General features: G+C 41.9%; 1 protein-coding gene and 1 gene segment (V, D, J or C); both read left to right on the top strand.

The window, feature by feature from the left end:
* Positions 1–7,028: 7,028 nt before the first annotated feature.
* On the top strand, positions 7,029–9,200 carry LOC120026831 (zinc-binding protein A33-like; the record flags this gene model as incomplete). Its single annotated transcript, XM_038971542.1, has 5 exons — positions 7,029–7,433; positions 7,848–8,078; positions 8,190–8,212; positions 8,297–8,415; positions 8,689–9,200. Coding segments are annotated over exons 1-5 (1,290 nt in total), but the record flags the coding sequence as incomplete, so codon positions are not given.
* Positions 9,201–10,698: 1,498 nt separating this feature from the next.
* On the top strand, positions 10,699–13,988 carry LOC120027429. The segment is given in 2 exon segments: positions 10,699–10,735; positions 13,531–13,988. A coding segment is annotated over 1 exon segment (306 nt).
* Positions 13,989–15,926: the final 1,938 nt, after the last annotated feature.

The raw sequence follows: 15,926 nt of genomic DNA, 5'->3' as shown, positions 1-15,926 counted from the left end.
TTACTTCAACAAACATTGCCACGTGACCAAACTTTTTACAATTTGTGACTGTTTTTTTTTTACAACACTGCAACAGTGTACATACGGTCTCTCACCGCATATACCACACACCCAAGTTTTACACAAGTTGGGAGAACCACTTCATCAAATGACAGTAATATTGATAGACGGAAGGAAGGAACTCTATCATTCGATTCAATCGACGTGTGTCTACCACCCCTGGAATGCTATCCCTAAACCACACAGCCTCTATGTCCAACGAACACCAGAGATGACACAACCAGTGCCCTACTCTGAAAATCCTAGCTTTCCACATCATATGTCGACATCTTGTTGAGCCACAGCGCTTTCTCCTTTTGCGCTGTTGACACACACAAAATCAGAATCATACCGATAAAGAGTTACTTCTATAACAGAACACAGAGGGTGTTCTTTAATGGAAGCCTCTCAAACATAATCCAGGTAGAATCAGGAATTCCCCAGAGTAGCTGTTTATGTCCTTTGCTTTTTTCAAATTTTACTAAACGACATATCACTGACTTTGAGTATAGCCAGAGTGTCTATGTATGCGGATGACTCAACAGTATACACGTCAGCTACTACAATGACTGAAATGACTGCAACACTCAACAAAGAGCTGCAGTTAGTTTCAGAGTCGGTGACAAGGAATAAGTTAGTCCTAAATATTTCTAAAACTAAAAGCATTGTATTTGGGACAAAACATTCACTAAACCCTAAACCTCAACTAAATCTTGTAATAAATAATGTGGAAATTGAGCAAGTTAAGATGACTAAACTGCTTGGAGTAACCTTAGATTGTAAACTGTCATGGTCAAAACATATTGATACAGTAGTAGGTAAGATGGGGAGAAGTCTGTCCATAATAAAGCGATGCTTGTCTTCCTAACAACACTATCAACAAAGCAGGTCCTACAGGACCTAGTTTTGTCGCACCTTGACTACTGTTCAGTCATGTGGTCAGGTGCCACAGAAAAGGACTTAGGTAAATTGCAATTGGCTCAGAGCAGGGCAGCATGGCTGGCCCTTGGATGTACACAGAGAGCTAATATTAATAATATGCATGTCAATCCACACGACTGAACATGTTCCAAGCAGACCACCATAGTCCCTGTGCCCAACACTAAGGTAACCTACCTAAATGACTACCGACCCGTAGCACTCACATCTGTAGCCATGAAATGCTTTGAAAAGCTGGTCATGGCTCACATCAACACCATTATCCCAGAAACACTAGACCCACTCCAATTTGCATACAGCACCAACAGATGACGCAATTGAGATCGCACTCCCTCACTGCCCTTTCCCACCTGGACAAAATGAACACCTATGTGAGAATGTTATTCATTGACTACAGCTCAGCGGTCAACACCATAGTGCCCTTAATGCTCGACCCTGGGACTAAACACCTCCCTCTGCAACTGGATCCTGGACTTCCTGACGGGCCACCCCCAGGTGGTAAGGGTAGGTAACAACACATCCGCCACGCTGATCCTCAACACGGGGGCCCCTCAGGGGTGCGTGCTCAGCCCCCTCCTGTACTCCCTGTTCACTCACGACTCCAACAACATCATTAAGTTTGCTGATTACACAACAGTGGTAGGCCTGATCACCGACAACGATGAGACAGCGTATAGGGAGGTCAGAGACCTGACCGTGTGGTGCCAGGATAACCTCTCCCTCAACGTGATCAAGACAAAGGAGATGATTGTGGACTACAGGAAAAGGAGGACCGAGCACACCCCCATTCTCATTGACGGGGCTGTAGTGGAGCAGGTTGAGAGCTTCAAGTTCCTTGGTGTCCACATCACCAACAAACGAACATGGTCCAAGCACACCAAGACAGTCTCTTCACGACAAAACATATTCCCCCTCAGGAGACTGAAAAGATTTGGCATGGGTCCTCAGATTATCAAAAGGATTTAGTACTGTAGATGTGTGGTAGTGGTGGAGTATGGGCCTGAGGGCACACAGTACGTTGTGAAATCTGTGAATGTATTGTAATGTTTTTAAAATGGTATAAACTGCCTTAATTTTGCTGGACCCCAGGAAGAGTAGCTTCTGCTTGGTCAATCGAACCGATTCCCCTTTACCCAATTCGTCCTTCTCCATCTTTGAGACCGCAAACAGGTCACCCAAAAAGAACATCCTTGTGAATCACACGCCAACCATAAACTGCTGTTAATTTCCAACTTTAGCCCTTTTCACTCCACTGTTCACCGTCGCCCACTCATTCTCACCAACTGTACTCGAGCCAAGAGAACCGCACAATACTTCCACCATTGCTCCTCCAGTCTCCCTCGCTCTTTAATATGAAAGATGCGAGAGTTTGTGTTCTCGAAGTAGCACCCATATTGTTAGCATTCCAGCACAGCAGTTGCTACACCAACATTTTCTCAATTTTAATATAGTCAACTGGATGGGACTTCCAACTTCCTTGGTTGATCCCTCCTTGGGATCCAGTTTGATTCATGTCCAAACGGGTCATCAGGATGGATAAGCCAATCGTACTTCAAAGTGGAGAGCGCCTCAATGGCGCCGCCCATGCCGTCATGTCACAGATACAAAGATGAGTCCTCTATCTCTATGGTGCAACCAGAAATAGTTGAGGCTCTGTAGGCCAGTGTTTCCCAACCCTGGTCCTTGAATAGCCCCAACAGTACACCGTTTTGTTGTAGCCCTTGTCAAACACACCTCATTCAACTCATTGAGGGCTTGATGATTAGCTGACAAGTTGAATCAGGTGTGCTTGTCCAGAGTTAAATAAATAAAAAAAGTGTACTGTTGGGGTACTTGAGGACCTGGGTTGGGAAACACTGCTGTATGCTGTAGCTAGGAGACCCCTGACTGACAAGTGAATCCACCTGTTACAGGGAGCGTGGGGGGGTTACGTGAAATCCCAGGCACGGGATTGTATTCACTAGACAGTGTTGGAGGTAATGTTAAATGATTAGCGGAGTAAAGTAACACTTTACCCAATTTTAAAAAGTAATTGTTACTGTGCCAATTAAAAGCGTGTTTGCATGATCCGATCTCCACATTCAGTTCTCCAGCCAGTGGAGAAAGGCTGGTTGGAGAAATGTTGACAGATGTTTGCTTCTGTGATAGCTCATTGAGGGCTTTCCTATCTCGTGGCAAGTGTGCCCTCTATACATCCCTATAGGTCTGGGTAGCCTATGTGCGGTCTTTAACCAGAACAGGCTGCTTGAGAGATTTTGAATGAAAAGATAGGAAATCTGTACAGATGTTTGCTTACAGTATGGCTAATTAACCAGCCCATATTAGTGTGCAGGACTTGTAGACTAGCACAGGCAGTGCCACATGAAAGGCGAAACTAGTGATCAAACCCGAGTTAGTAAGTAGCCTCTCTTTGGTAGAACATGCTCGGCTTGCTCCCACCGACAGTCAGTGGTATTAAGATTTCTCATGAAAGTAACATAACAATTTTGCAATGTCCCCAGGTGCTATTCAATTTCTATGAGAAGTATAACCCATTAAATAAAGTATTCAAAATCATTATTTTTACAATCCTACTTAAAATATCTCGGCAGTGCAGGCGAATATGTTGATAAGTCACCTTGTTATCACATTTCAGGTAAGACCCAAATGCAGCCTGTGTTGAAGTAACAATGTTTATTACAGCAACAGGGGCAGGCAAACAGGTCAAGGCAGTCAGGGGTACAGGTCAAGGCAGTCAGGGGTACAGGTCAAGGCAGTCAGGGGTCAATAATCCAGAGTAGCGGCAAAGGCACCGGACGGCAGGCAGGTGGGCTCAGAGTCAGGACAGGCAAAGGTCAAAACCGGGAGAGTAAGGAAAAAGCAAGACTTTGGAAAAGCAGGAGCTGAGACAAACAACTGGTTGACTTGACAAACTGGCACAGACAGACAGAAAACACATGTATAAATACCCAAGGGATAAGTGGGGAAGATGGGTGACACCTGGAGGGGGGTGGAGACAAGCACAAGGACAGGTGAAACAGATCAGGGTGTGACACTTGTCCTAGAGAGATTTAAACGGTTAACAAAATATCACGCTAGGGTAAGCCTACACAAAACACAGCCCTTATTTTAAGTGTTCCTAAAATCACCTTTGGGAAAAATGAATGGTGGAAGAACGATTGGAAACATTTTGTTCTTTGAAGGCTATGGGTATTATGGCTCATACTATGGTACTCTATAGAGAGCAGATGTTGCTTCTCAAGGTATCTCTACCTGAACATACATGATCTAACTGATTGATAGTTGGTATTAAGCAGTCATAAAAGTATGCCTTATTTACGTTGAAGAACTATATTATTTTGTCAGACAGAATAGGCAGCAGCTCTATCGAGATGAGATGATGACTTGGAATGAAATAATAAAGTCAGCAAATAAAAAAGATTATACTCTACAAGTTAAATATTTTAGTAAAGTAAAATAATGTGAATAAATGATGGTTACGAGGTGATAAGCAGTAATGGTCAGTCACTATCATCATGGGACTTGTATTAATTGTTTTATTCTGTGTTACAGCATTCAACCCAAAGAATCTTAACCCGAAAAATAAAACCGTGATTCTTTTTTAATAATCAAAATTAAACCGAACCAACCTCAAAAAGCACTAATCACTCAGCACTAGTCCCGAACATAAATGTGTCATGGTCCATTTGTGAACAATCCACCTATTATTATTAGGATTTAAGTGCCCGAGCTTGACCAACATGTTTTTCTGTCCACGCATGTATGACCCAGCAGTCTAAATACTGCTTTGTAACTGATGCACCCTGCTGGTATATTATAGAACTTCAGCATATTGGACACGTTCAAGTTCCCCAGTATGAAAACAGTTGTGAACTATGTTTATACAGTAACAATCAAAAGTTTGGACACACCTACTCATTCAAGGGTTTTCTTTATTTTTACTATTTTCTACATGGTACAGTAATAGTGAAGACATCAAAACTATGAAATAACACATATGGAATCATGTAGTAACCAAAAAAGTGTTAAACACATTTCTATTATTTTTTATCTTGGATTCTTCAAAGTAGACACCCTTTGCCTTGATGACAGCTTTGCACGCTCTTGGCATTCTCTCAACCAGCTTCACATGGAATGCTTTTCCAACAGACTTGAAGTAGTTCCCACATATGCTGAGCACTAGTTGGCTGCTTTTCCTTCACTCTGTGGTTCAACTCATCCCAAACCATCTCAATTGGGTTGAGGTCAGGTGATTGTGGAGGCCAGGTCATCTGATGCAGCACTTCATCACTCTCCTTCTTGGTCAAATAGCCCTTACCTAGCTTGGAGGTGTGTTGGGTCATTGTCCTGTTGAAAAAAAAATGACAGTCCCACTAAACGCAAACCAGATGGGATGGCGTAGTGCTGCAGAAATCTGTGGTAGCCATGCTGGTTAAGTGTGCCTTGAATTCTAAATAAATCACCAGCAAAGCACCCCCACACCATCACACTTCCTCCTCCATGATTCACGGTGGGAACCACACATGCAGAGATAATCTGTTCATCCACTCTGCATCTCACAAAGACAAGGCAGCTGGAACCAAAAATCTCAAATTTGAACTCATCAGAACAAAGGACAGCTTTCCACCGGTCTAATGTCCATTGCTCATGTTTCTTGGCCCAAGCAAGTCTCTTCTTATTATTGGTGTCCTTTAGTAGTGGTTTCTTTGCAGCAATTCGACCATGAAGGCCTGATTCACTCAGTCTCCACTGAACAGTTGATGTTGAGATGTGTCTGTTACTTAAGAAGATAATTGCTTTGTGAGACGCAGACAAGGTTCACCTACACTGCGTCTCACAAAGACACGGCGGTTCTGAGATTAGTAGTGGTTTCTTTGCAGAAATTCGACCATGAAGGCCTGATTCACGCAGTCTCCTCTGAACAGTTGATGTTGAGATGTGTCTGTTACTTGAACTCTGAAGTATTTATTGGTTCTGAAATTTCTGAGGCTGGTAACTCTAATTAACTTTCCTCTGCAGCAGAGGTAACTCTGGGTCTTCCTTTCCCGTGGTGGTCCTCATGAGAGCCAGTTTCATCATAGCGCTTGATGGTTTTTGCGACTGCACTTGAAGAAACTTCAAAGTTCTTGACATTTTCCGTATTGACTGACCTTCATATCTTAAAGTAATGATGGACTGTCATTTGTCTTTGCTTATTTGAGCTGTTCTTGCAATAATATGGACTTGGTCTTTTACCAAATAGGGCTATCTTCTGTATACCACCCCTACCTTGTCACAACACAACTGATTGGCTCATGAGTAGATGTGTCCAAACGTTTGATACTGTATGGCTCCTCATTTTGCATTATATAATATTACTACATTTTATTATGGGACCATATCAAATATATGATTTGATGCAGCCACACAGAATGGCCCTCACTAAAACATTATTCTGTTGGGCACGGTGAACTTTAGGATTTCTTAAAGGGGCAGGCCACAATGTCGCTCAAACCTTCCCCCTGTGATGCCACAGTGTTCTAGATCTCTGCAATAAATACACACCCTGAGCCATGTATATAGAATCTAAATACATGGCTATGCACACACCAAAGATACCTGGTCATGAAAGGGTTACCTGTCCTCAATGAAAACTACTCAAATGGTTTCCTTGTTGTGTCTTTTCTTTTGCAATCTGGTGACATTTCAACCTTCCCTGATAGTTAGTTCCTGATTTCTGTCCCTAGTTTAGATAGCTCAGTTGATAGGAGAATGATGCGGGACACGTAACACCAGGAAAAAGGAATAAGGACATGGAATTTATTTTTTGATAGCACTGGGGCATAAAGTGACTGTGAATCAAGCCATAAAGTGGTTAAGACACAGTGGTGGACTTGAAGATTGGAGTTGGAACTTGGAGACAAGCCATGACAATTTAGAACACACACACACCTCAACCTGTATTGTTAGGGTGCAAAGTTCAGTGCAGGACTCGGCAGAAGGATTTGACATTAACACTGATATTCTAAACTGGTATTCATACAGGCGTTTTGCGATGAGATTAACTTAAAATGGCTTCCATAGTATCTCTCCCAGAGGGGAATCTCTCCTGCTCTGTGTGCCGTGACATCTTCAGGGACCCCGTCATCCTGTCATGTAGACACAGCTTCTGTAAAGTCTGCTTGTTGGAACTGTGGAAACATAAAGAGGTGCTGGAATGTCCTCTCTGTAGAAGAAGATCATCGCTGGCGCTTCCAATTGATCTGAATCTGAAGAGGCAGTGTGAGGCTGTCTTACAGGAGAGGAGTCGGGAAGATACGACTGAAGTTTCTGAGGTGCTCTGCAATCTGCATAATGAGAAGCTTAAGCTCTTCTGTCTGGAGGATCAACAGCTACTGTGTTTAAAGTGTAAAGCCTTAAAAAAAAACACCAACGACGGCCTTTGTCAGATCGATAAAGCTGCTAAGAATTATAAGGTATGAAAACTTGGATGGTTTAAGCTGGTCACTGGCGGTTAATTGTGTTTTGTGGGAAATTGCATTGATAGAAATGTTTCTTTGAAGGTGTACAATTTTATATTTTCAAGTTTATATTTGAGGTCAGAAAGTTCAACGGTCCATTTCATGAAAATGTGTGAAGCAAGTTGTCCGTGTTTTATGTGGCTATTTCAATAATAGCTCACTACAACTACTACCCATTTTAGGAGGAACTCCAGACTGTACTAAAACCCTTACAGGGAAACCTGAAGGCCTTTCACAAAGTTATACAATCCTGTCATCAAGCAGCAGAAAATATTACGGTAAGAATGCTAAGTAATATAACAATGTTAAACTACAGTAACCTACCCCTTCACATAGTGGTCTATCAAATACCCCTCTTACTGTCTCCAGAGCCAGGCTCAGCACACAGAGAAGCAGATTAAGAAGCAGTTTGAAAAGCTTCATCAGTTTCTAAGAGATGAAGAGGCAGAGAGTATAGCTGCACTGCGGGAGGAAGATGAGCAGAAGAATAAGACGGTGAAGGAGAAGATTGAAGAGATGTGCAGAGAGATGTCATCACTGTCTGAAACAATCAGTGCCATAGAAGAGGACCTGAGAGGTGAAGACATCTCATTCTTGCAGGTAAGGACTAATATCCATGTATACATTATTTGTGATACTTGATTAACTAAATTGATCTCATTGACTTTAGTGATTACATTGATTGGTAATTTGCTCATTTTTTTTCTACAGAACTACAAGGTCACAGTGAAAAGGCAAGTTGGTCGTGTCCTTTCTCTATCTTCTCTGTGGTTCTGAACCCAATCGCACAGTATCAATTACTCTTGAATGTTTTGCAGAACCCAGTACACAATGCCGGACCTAGAGAGTGTTTCAGGTCCACTGATCAATGTGGCAAAGCACCTGGGCAACCTGCAGTTCAAAGTCTGGGAGAAGATGCAGGAGATTGTTCAATATAGTAAGTAATTAAACAATAAAATGTTGGCCCAATGAACACAACTTCTATAAGACTTTGGCCAGGATTCAAATCAAAGACCATAACAAATAAACCAAAAATCTCTCTCTGTGAATCCTGATGCATTACTATATTTGTATGGGGCAACGTTTCCAGTTATTTTACAAGCTAGATGGCGCTGTGGTGTTATTTAAAATGTTTTAAAAAACATTGAAAGCGGGAAACCCAGCCCGTGTCAATTTTAATCTCTAATTGTAATCTAATCTCTATGTTCAGCTCCTGTGACTTTGGACCCCAATACTGCCCATCCGCGTCTCCGCCTGTCTGAAGATCTGACCAGTGTGAGAGACAGTGATGCTATACAGTGGCTTCCTGTCAACCCAGAGAGGTTTGATCACCTTCAGTTTGTCCTGGCCTCTGAGGGCTTTAACTCAGGGACACACAGCTGGCTTGTTGAGGTTGGGGAGAGTGAAAACTGGACCATAGGTGTGATCACAGACTCTGTCCAGAGGTCTGGATTGATAAAGAGTGGATACTGGAGTGTCGGATATTATGAAGGTAAATACTGGGCATTATTCCCACCTGGTCCACCCACTGATATCACATTGAGACAGAACCCTAAGCAGATCAGAGTGCATCTGGACTGTGACAGAGGAAAGCTGTCATTCTCTGACCCTGATAATAAAACACGTCTACACACGTTCACACAACATTTCACAGAGAGAGTCTCTCCATTTATTGGTAATTACTGTGAACTCCACTCTCTAAAGATCTTACCACTGAAGGTCTCTGTAACAGTGGTTTAGCAGAGTTAGATGGTACTGCATCCGTCTAAATCAGTGATCAAATTCACTACAGGTAATCAATCTCATTATTATAGAGAAATAATGTTTTCAATGGAATGGACCATTTCACTTTTCCACTATTGAGAATCAATACTGATGTTTTTGTCTCATTAACTATTTGCATCTTTGCCACCATTCATTTCTAATAAACTGACTGAATTCGCTCTCGTGTGCATTCTTCAGAACTGTTGTCAATGATTCAAGCAAACATTTGTAACAGCTTAGTCCGTCATAACATAATATATTTTATCAGGAGTTTAGGAGCTTCTCCAGACGTCTGATGGTACCAGGCCAGGTAATACTGTGAGCCAGAGTACTGAGCAACTTCACTACTGGCGCTACAGTCAATAGAGACAGTTTGACCCGGCTGGACTGATTTAGCTGCAGACTGAGTCAATACATACTGGCCCCAAGACCCTGCAGAGAGAAAGAAGGAAAATATCACATTTAGGAAGGTCAAATATTTGGAAGATTATAACCGTAATTCCTCATTTACAACATGATGCTTGCATTCTGAAAACGTTCAAAATGTCTCTCACCTTGTGCGTAACAGACCAGAGTCCAGATGAAGATGGCGATGAAAGTCATGGTTGCCGTGGGTTCTGTTTAAATGAAATACAGCTCTCACATGAAGTGTTCAACTCACAGGGCTATAAACACTGCCAGAGCACTGAAGCATGTGATGCCAATGCAAAGTGTCTCTCTATGGAAATGTTCCTCCTGGGCAAATCACTGCACTGTCATTGAGAAAAGTTCTGAAATCCTCCTCCATGTGTTGTCTGAAAGTCATTACACAAACGTATTTATACTGACACAATCCATCATTACCTTATCAAGCTCTTTTTATGATTACTTGATACAATATGATTAAATATTATCAACATAGTGCACAGCAGTTTTCATACTGTTGAAGTTTATTGGGGAACGGGGAACGTGAATGTGTCCAATCTCCTGGAGTTCCAGACTGTACCAGTAAGGGGCATCAGTGACAAAGTAAGATTCATTGATAAGGTCCATGTTGTGTTAATAACGTTCCCCTCTGTGTCTGTCTGGAGGTTTTTGTACTGCGAGTCAATCAGACTCTATCACTGTGGTGGACTTTTGTTGGAGGGACCAAACTGAGTGTTGGTAGTAAGTATTCCATTTTCGATCTTGACCTCTGTTATCAAAATCCCAATTCATTTTCTTAACACTACTACAACTCCCTTAAATAGAAAGTAGAAATGTGTATTTAAAAATATTGAGTTCAATTAAAATGCCTATTCAAGATGGTATATATCAAACAAGGTGCTTATAAAGTGTGTATTAGTTTCGAACAATGGTGTTATTGTTGAAATCTGAGAGTGGTTTGGATAAATGTAGGTTTACAAAGAGCGAGAGCTGTGTCTCTATAGTTTCAAAGGTTTTTGTTTGACCGTTGCATGAGTTTGTATCACTGTGGTACACTTTTGGTGGAGGCACTAGACTGGATGTTGGAAGTAAGTTCATCTACATCTAATTTCATTTTTTTTTATCAACCAGGTAATTATTAGAATCAGGTGAACTATATTAGGGTTGGAGTGAAACCCTACAGGACAGTAGGTCTACAGGAACAGGGTTGGAGTGAAAACCTACAGGACAGTAGATCTACAGGAACAGGGTTGGAGTGAAAACCTACAGGACAGTAGATATACAGGAACTATATTAGGGTTGGAGTGAAAACCTACAGGACAGTAACTCTACAAGAACAGGGTTGGAGTGAAAACCTACAGGACAGTAGATATACAGGAACTATATTAGGGTTGGAGTGAAAACCTACAGGACAGTAACTCTACAAGAACAGGGTTGGAGTGAAAACCTACAGGACAGTAGCTCTACAGGAACAGGGTTGGAGTGAAAACCTACAGGACAGTAGCTCTACAGGAACAGGGTTGGAGTGAAAACCTACAGGACAGTAGCTCTACAGGAACAGGGTTGGAGTGAAAACCTACAGGACAGTAGCTCTACAGGAACAGGGTTGGAGTGAAAACCTACAGGACAGTAGCTCTACAGGAACAGGGTTGGAGTGAAAACCTACAGGACAGTAGATATACAGGAACTATATTAGGGTTGGAGTGAAAACCTACAGGACAGTAACTCTACAAGAACAGGGTTGGAGTGAAAACCTACAGGACAGTAGATATACAGGAACTATATTAGGGTTGGAGTGAAAACCTACAGGACAGTAACTCTACAAGAACAGGGTTGGAGTGAAAACCTACAGGACAGTAACTCTACAAGAACAGGGTTGGAGTGAAAACCTACAGGACAGTAACTCTACAGGAACAGGGTTGGAGTGAAAACCTACAGGACAGTAGCTCTACCGGAACAGGGTTGGAGTGAAAACCTACAGGACAGTAGCTCTACAGGAACAGGGTTGGAGTGAAAACCTACAGGAATGTAGCTCTACCGGAACAGGGTTGGAGTGAAAACCTACAGGACAGTAGCTCTACAGGAACAGGGTTGGAGTGAAAACCTACAGGAATGTAGCTCTACAGGAACAGGGTTGGAGTGAAAACCTACAGGACAGTAGCTCTACCGGAACAGGGTTGGAGTGAAAACCTACAGGAATGTAGCTCTACAGGAACAGGGTTGGAGTGAAAACCTACAGGAATGTAGCTCTACCGGAACAGGGTTGGAGTGAAAACCTACAGGACAGTAGCTCTACAGGAACAGGGTTGGAGTGAAAACCTACAGGACAGTAGCTCTACAGGAACAGGGTTGGAGTGAAAACCTACAGGACAGTAACTCTACAAGAACAGGGTTGGAGTGAAAACCTACAGGACAGTAGATATACAGGAACAGGGTTGGAGTGAAAACCTACAGGACAGTAACTCTACAAGAACAGGGTTGGAGTGAAAACCTACAGGACAGTAACTCTACAAGAACAGGGTTGGAGTGAAAACCTACAGGACAGTAACTCTACAAGAACAGGGTTGGAGTGAAAACCTACAGGACAGTAGATATACAGGAACAGGGTTGGAGTGAAAACCTACAGGACAGTAACTCTACAAGAACAGGGTTGGAGTGAAAACCTACAGGACAGTAACTCTACAAGAACAGGGTTGGAGTGAAAACCTACAGGACAGTAGATATACAAGAACAGGGTTGGAGTGAAAACCTACAGGACAGTAGATATACAGGAACAGGGTTGGAGTGAAAACCTACAGGACAGTAACTCTACAAGAACAGGGTTGGAGTGAAAACCTACAGGACAGTAGCTCTACAGGAACAGGGTTGGAGTGAAAACCTACAGGACAGTAGCTCTACAGGAACTATATTAGGGTTGGAGTGAAAATCTACAGGACAGTAGCTCTACAGGAACAGGGTTGGAGAGCCATGCTCTTACACTATACTTGTTTGTTTTATCACATTGTCAGAGTCTATCTAGAAGATCGTAAAGGAGTCAGGCGCAGGACACAGGTAAGAGTAAAAGAATACTGTATTTACTCAATCCAAGAACGTAACAAAAAATCCAGTTATAAAACAATGACAAAACAGGACTCGAACTCCAACACACGAAAGACAATCACGCACAAAACAGAAAGGGAAACCAGAGGGTTAAATAAGGAACATAGTTATGAGATGGGAACCAGGTGGGTAAACAGATAAAACAAAAGGAAAAATTAAACATGGATCAGTGGCAGCTAGAAGGCCGGTGACGTCGACCGCCGAACATCGCCCGAACAAGGAGAGGGAACAACTTCGGTGGAAGTCGTGACACACATAAACTGAAGTTAGGTGAACTATTAGAATTTTAGCAACCAGGAAACCAGGAGTGATTTCTGCATAATGCATCTTTAAATGTAATATTATTTTGACATGGTTACGGTCAACTGGAATTGACCTCCTCAGCATTATTTTAAACATCATCATTTAAGAATTGGTCATACGTTCTGTGGAATGTTCTTCAAAATAATAATAATAATGAATAATGAAATGCAGTTTGATTCCTAGTATTTTATCCCATTACAAAAAGGGAGAGGAGTGCTGAAATATTTTCATTTAAAAAAAGTTTAAGTTTTGAAGATAGTTGAATGTATTTTCAGTAATCTCATATAGTCATAATATGCTTCAGTAGCTACTCAAAGGGAAGTGAAAGAGTGACAGAAAGACTGAGAAGCTGTGTGTTTGAGGGACAGAAACCTACTGAAAAAAAACCAACTTAGTTTAAAACTGCTGCATCATTATTGTCATATCAGTCTGGTGATTGATTGACAGCTCCCCTCTCTCTAACTTCCCACCTGTCTGCTAGGTGACGTTCGTCCCACCATGACAGTCCTGCCCCCCTCCAGTGTGGAGCTGCAGCAGGGGAAGGCCACTCTCATGTGCCTGGCAAACAAGGGCTTCCCCACAGACTGGAAGCTGAGCTGGAAGGTGGATGGGAGCAGTAGCAGCACCTGGGAGGTGACCGGGAGCCCTGGGGTCCTGGAGAAGGACGGCCACTACAGCTGGAGCAGCACCCTGACCCTCCCTGTCGACCAGTGGAGGAAGGTGGGCTCTGTGACCTGTGAGGCCACCCAGGGCTCCCAGACTCCACTCTCGGAGACACTGAGGAGAGACCAGTGTTCTGATTAATGAGCTCCTCCTCTGACTCCACTGTTTTTATTCTGTTCTACACTTTTTACTCTGTCCTCGCCGTCTTACTGATCCAGCACTACTAGCAGCACAGGAGGTTGGTGGCACCATTAATAGGGAGGACGGGCTCATAGTTATGGCTGTAATGGAATACATGGAATGGTTTCAAACTCATAAAACACATGGTTTCCATGTGATCCAAACCATTCCATTCACTCCATTCCAGACATTATTATGAGCCGTCCTCCCCTCAGCAGCCTCCTGTGACGAGCACACTTGTGCTGGGCTAGACCCTGTATGGGAATCCATATCTCTCTGATTCCGATGTAATAGATCTGCTTGGCTTTCTTAATCAAGTGTGTGATGCGCTTTATTACTGTAATGCTGTTGGTTCCAACATGTTGAGATAATAAAGACATTCAATCTTTAAAATTGTTTGCCTGGATATCATTATTTAATGAGTTTCACCGTTAGACATTGAGATCTTTGTGATTTGTTTAGTTTCATGAGGAATGGAGAGCTCTGCCATGGAAAATGATTTTACTATTACATTTCAGTTAAATAGCTTCGCTCAATGAATGCTTGGCTGATTGGGCCAAAGTTGGTACCAGTCAAAAGGATACCTACAGCACAGGAGGTTGGTGGCACCTTAATTGGGGAGGACTGGCTCATAGTGACGACTGGAACGGAATAAATGGAATAGTATTGAACTCATCAAACATATGGTTTCTATGTGTTTGATACCCTTCCATTCACTCCATTTCAGCCATTATTATGAGCCGTCCTCCCCTCAGCAGCCTCCTGTGATCTACAGTGATACTAATACTGAAAACATGTACAATAAACTCACTGGTCTTCATGATATTACTAGTACTGAATCCATTAGCTATAAACTCACTAGTCTTCATGATATTACTAATACTGAATCCATTAGCTATAAACTCACTAGTCTTCATGATATTACTAGTACTGAATCCATTAGCTATAAACTCACTGGTCTTCATGATATTACTAGTACTGAATCCATTAGCTATAAACTCACTAGTCTTCATGATATTACTAGTACTGAATCCATTAGCTATAAACTCACTAGTCTTCATGATATTACTAGTACTGAATCCATTAGCTATAAACTCACTGGTCTTCATGATATTACTAATATTGAATCCATTAGCTATAAACTCACTGGTCTTCATGATATTACTAATACTGAATCCATTAGCTATAAACTCACTAGTCTTCATGATATTACTAGTACTGAATCCATTAGCTATAAACTCACTGGTCTTCATGATATTACTAGTACTGAATCCATTAGCTATAAACTCACTGGTCTTCATGATATTACTAGTACTGAATCCATTAGCTATAAACTCACTAGTCTTCATGATATTACTAGTACTGAATCCATTAGCTATAAACTCACTAGTCTTCATGATATTACTAGTACTGAATCCATTAGCTATAAACTCACCGGTCTTCATGATATTACTAATACTGAAACCATCTGCAATAAACTCACTGGTTTTCATGATATTACTAATACTGAATCCATTAGCTATAAACTCACTGGTCTTCATGATATTACTAGTACTGAATCCATTAGCTATAAACTCACTGGTCTTCATGATATTACTAATACTGAATCCATTAGCTATAAACTCACTAGTCTTCATGATATTACTAATACTGAATCCATTAGCTATAAAATCACTGGTCTTCATGATATTTCTAATACTGAAGCCATTGGCTATAAAGCCAATAGTCTACATGATATTTCCAATACTGAAGCCATGTGCTCTAAAATCACTGAAACTCTCTGGGGACAGGTGAACATCTGGCTATGGTGCTGCTCTATTCTGGGAGAATGGCTGTTCCCTGCCCATGCAAATCTGAGTTTCAACCCCACCACAGCTCATAATCTCTCAGCCTCAATCTTCTGGGACTGGGGCAGTTGTGTGTTTGACTAGAGAACTGAACATGGGCTGGGGAAGCAGATATTACACTGGACTTTGCATAATGTTCAAATAGAGGACTTCACTCAAAAGTATTTATGGTTTTCGATATGTAAAC

The sequence above is a fragment of the Salvelinus namaycush genome, chromosome 32 (genome assembly GCF_016432855.1).
Source record: "Salvelinus namaycush isolate Seneca chromosome 32, SaNama_1.0, whole genome shotgun sequence".
Taxonomy (NCBI): domain Eukaryota; kingdom Metazoa; phylum Chordata; class Actinopteri; order Salmoniformes; family Salmonidae; genus Salvelinus; species Salvelinus namaycush.
This window is presented reverse-complemented; position numbering and strand designations above follow the sequence as displayed.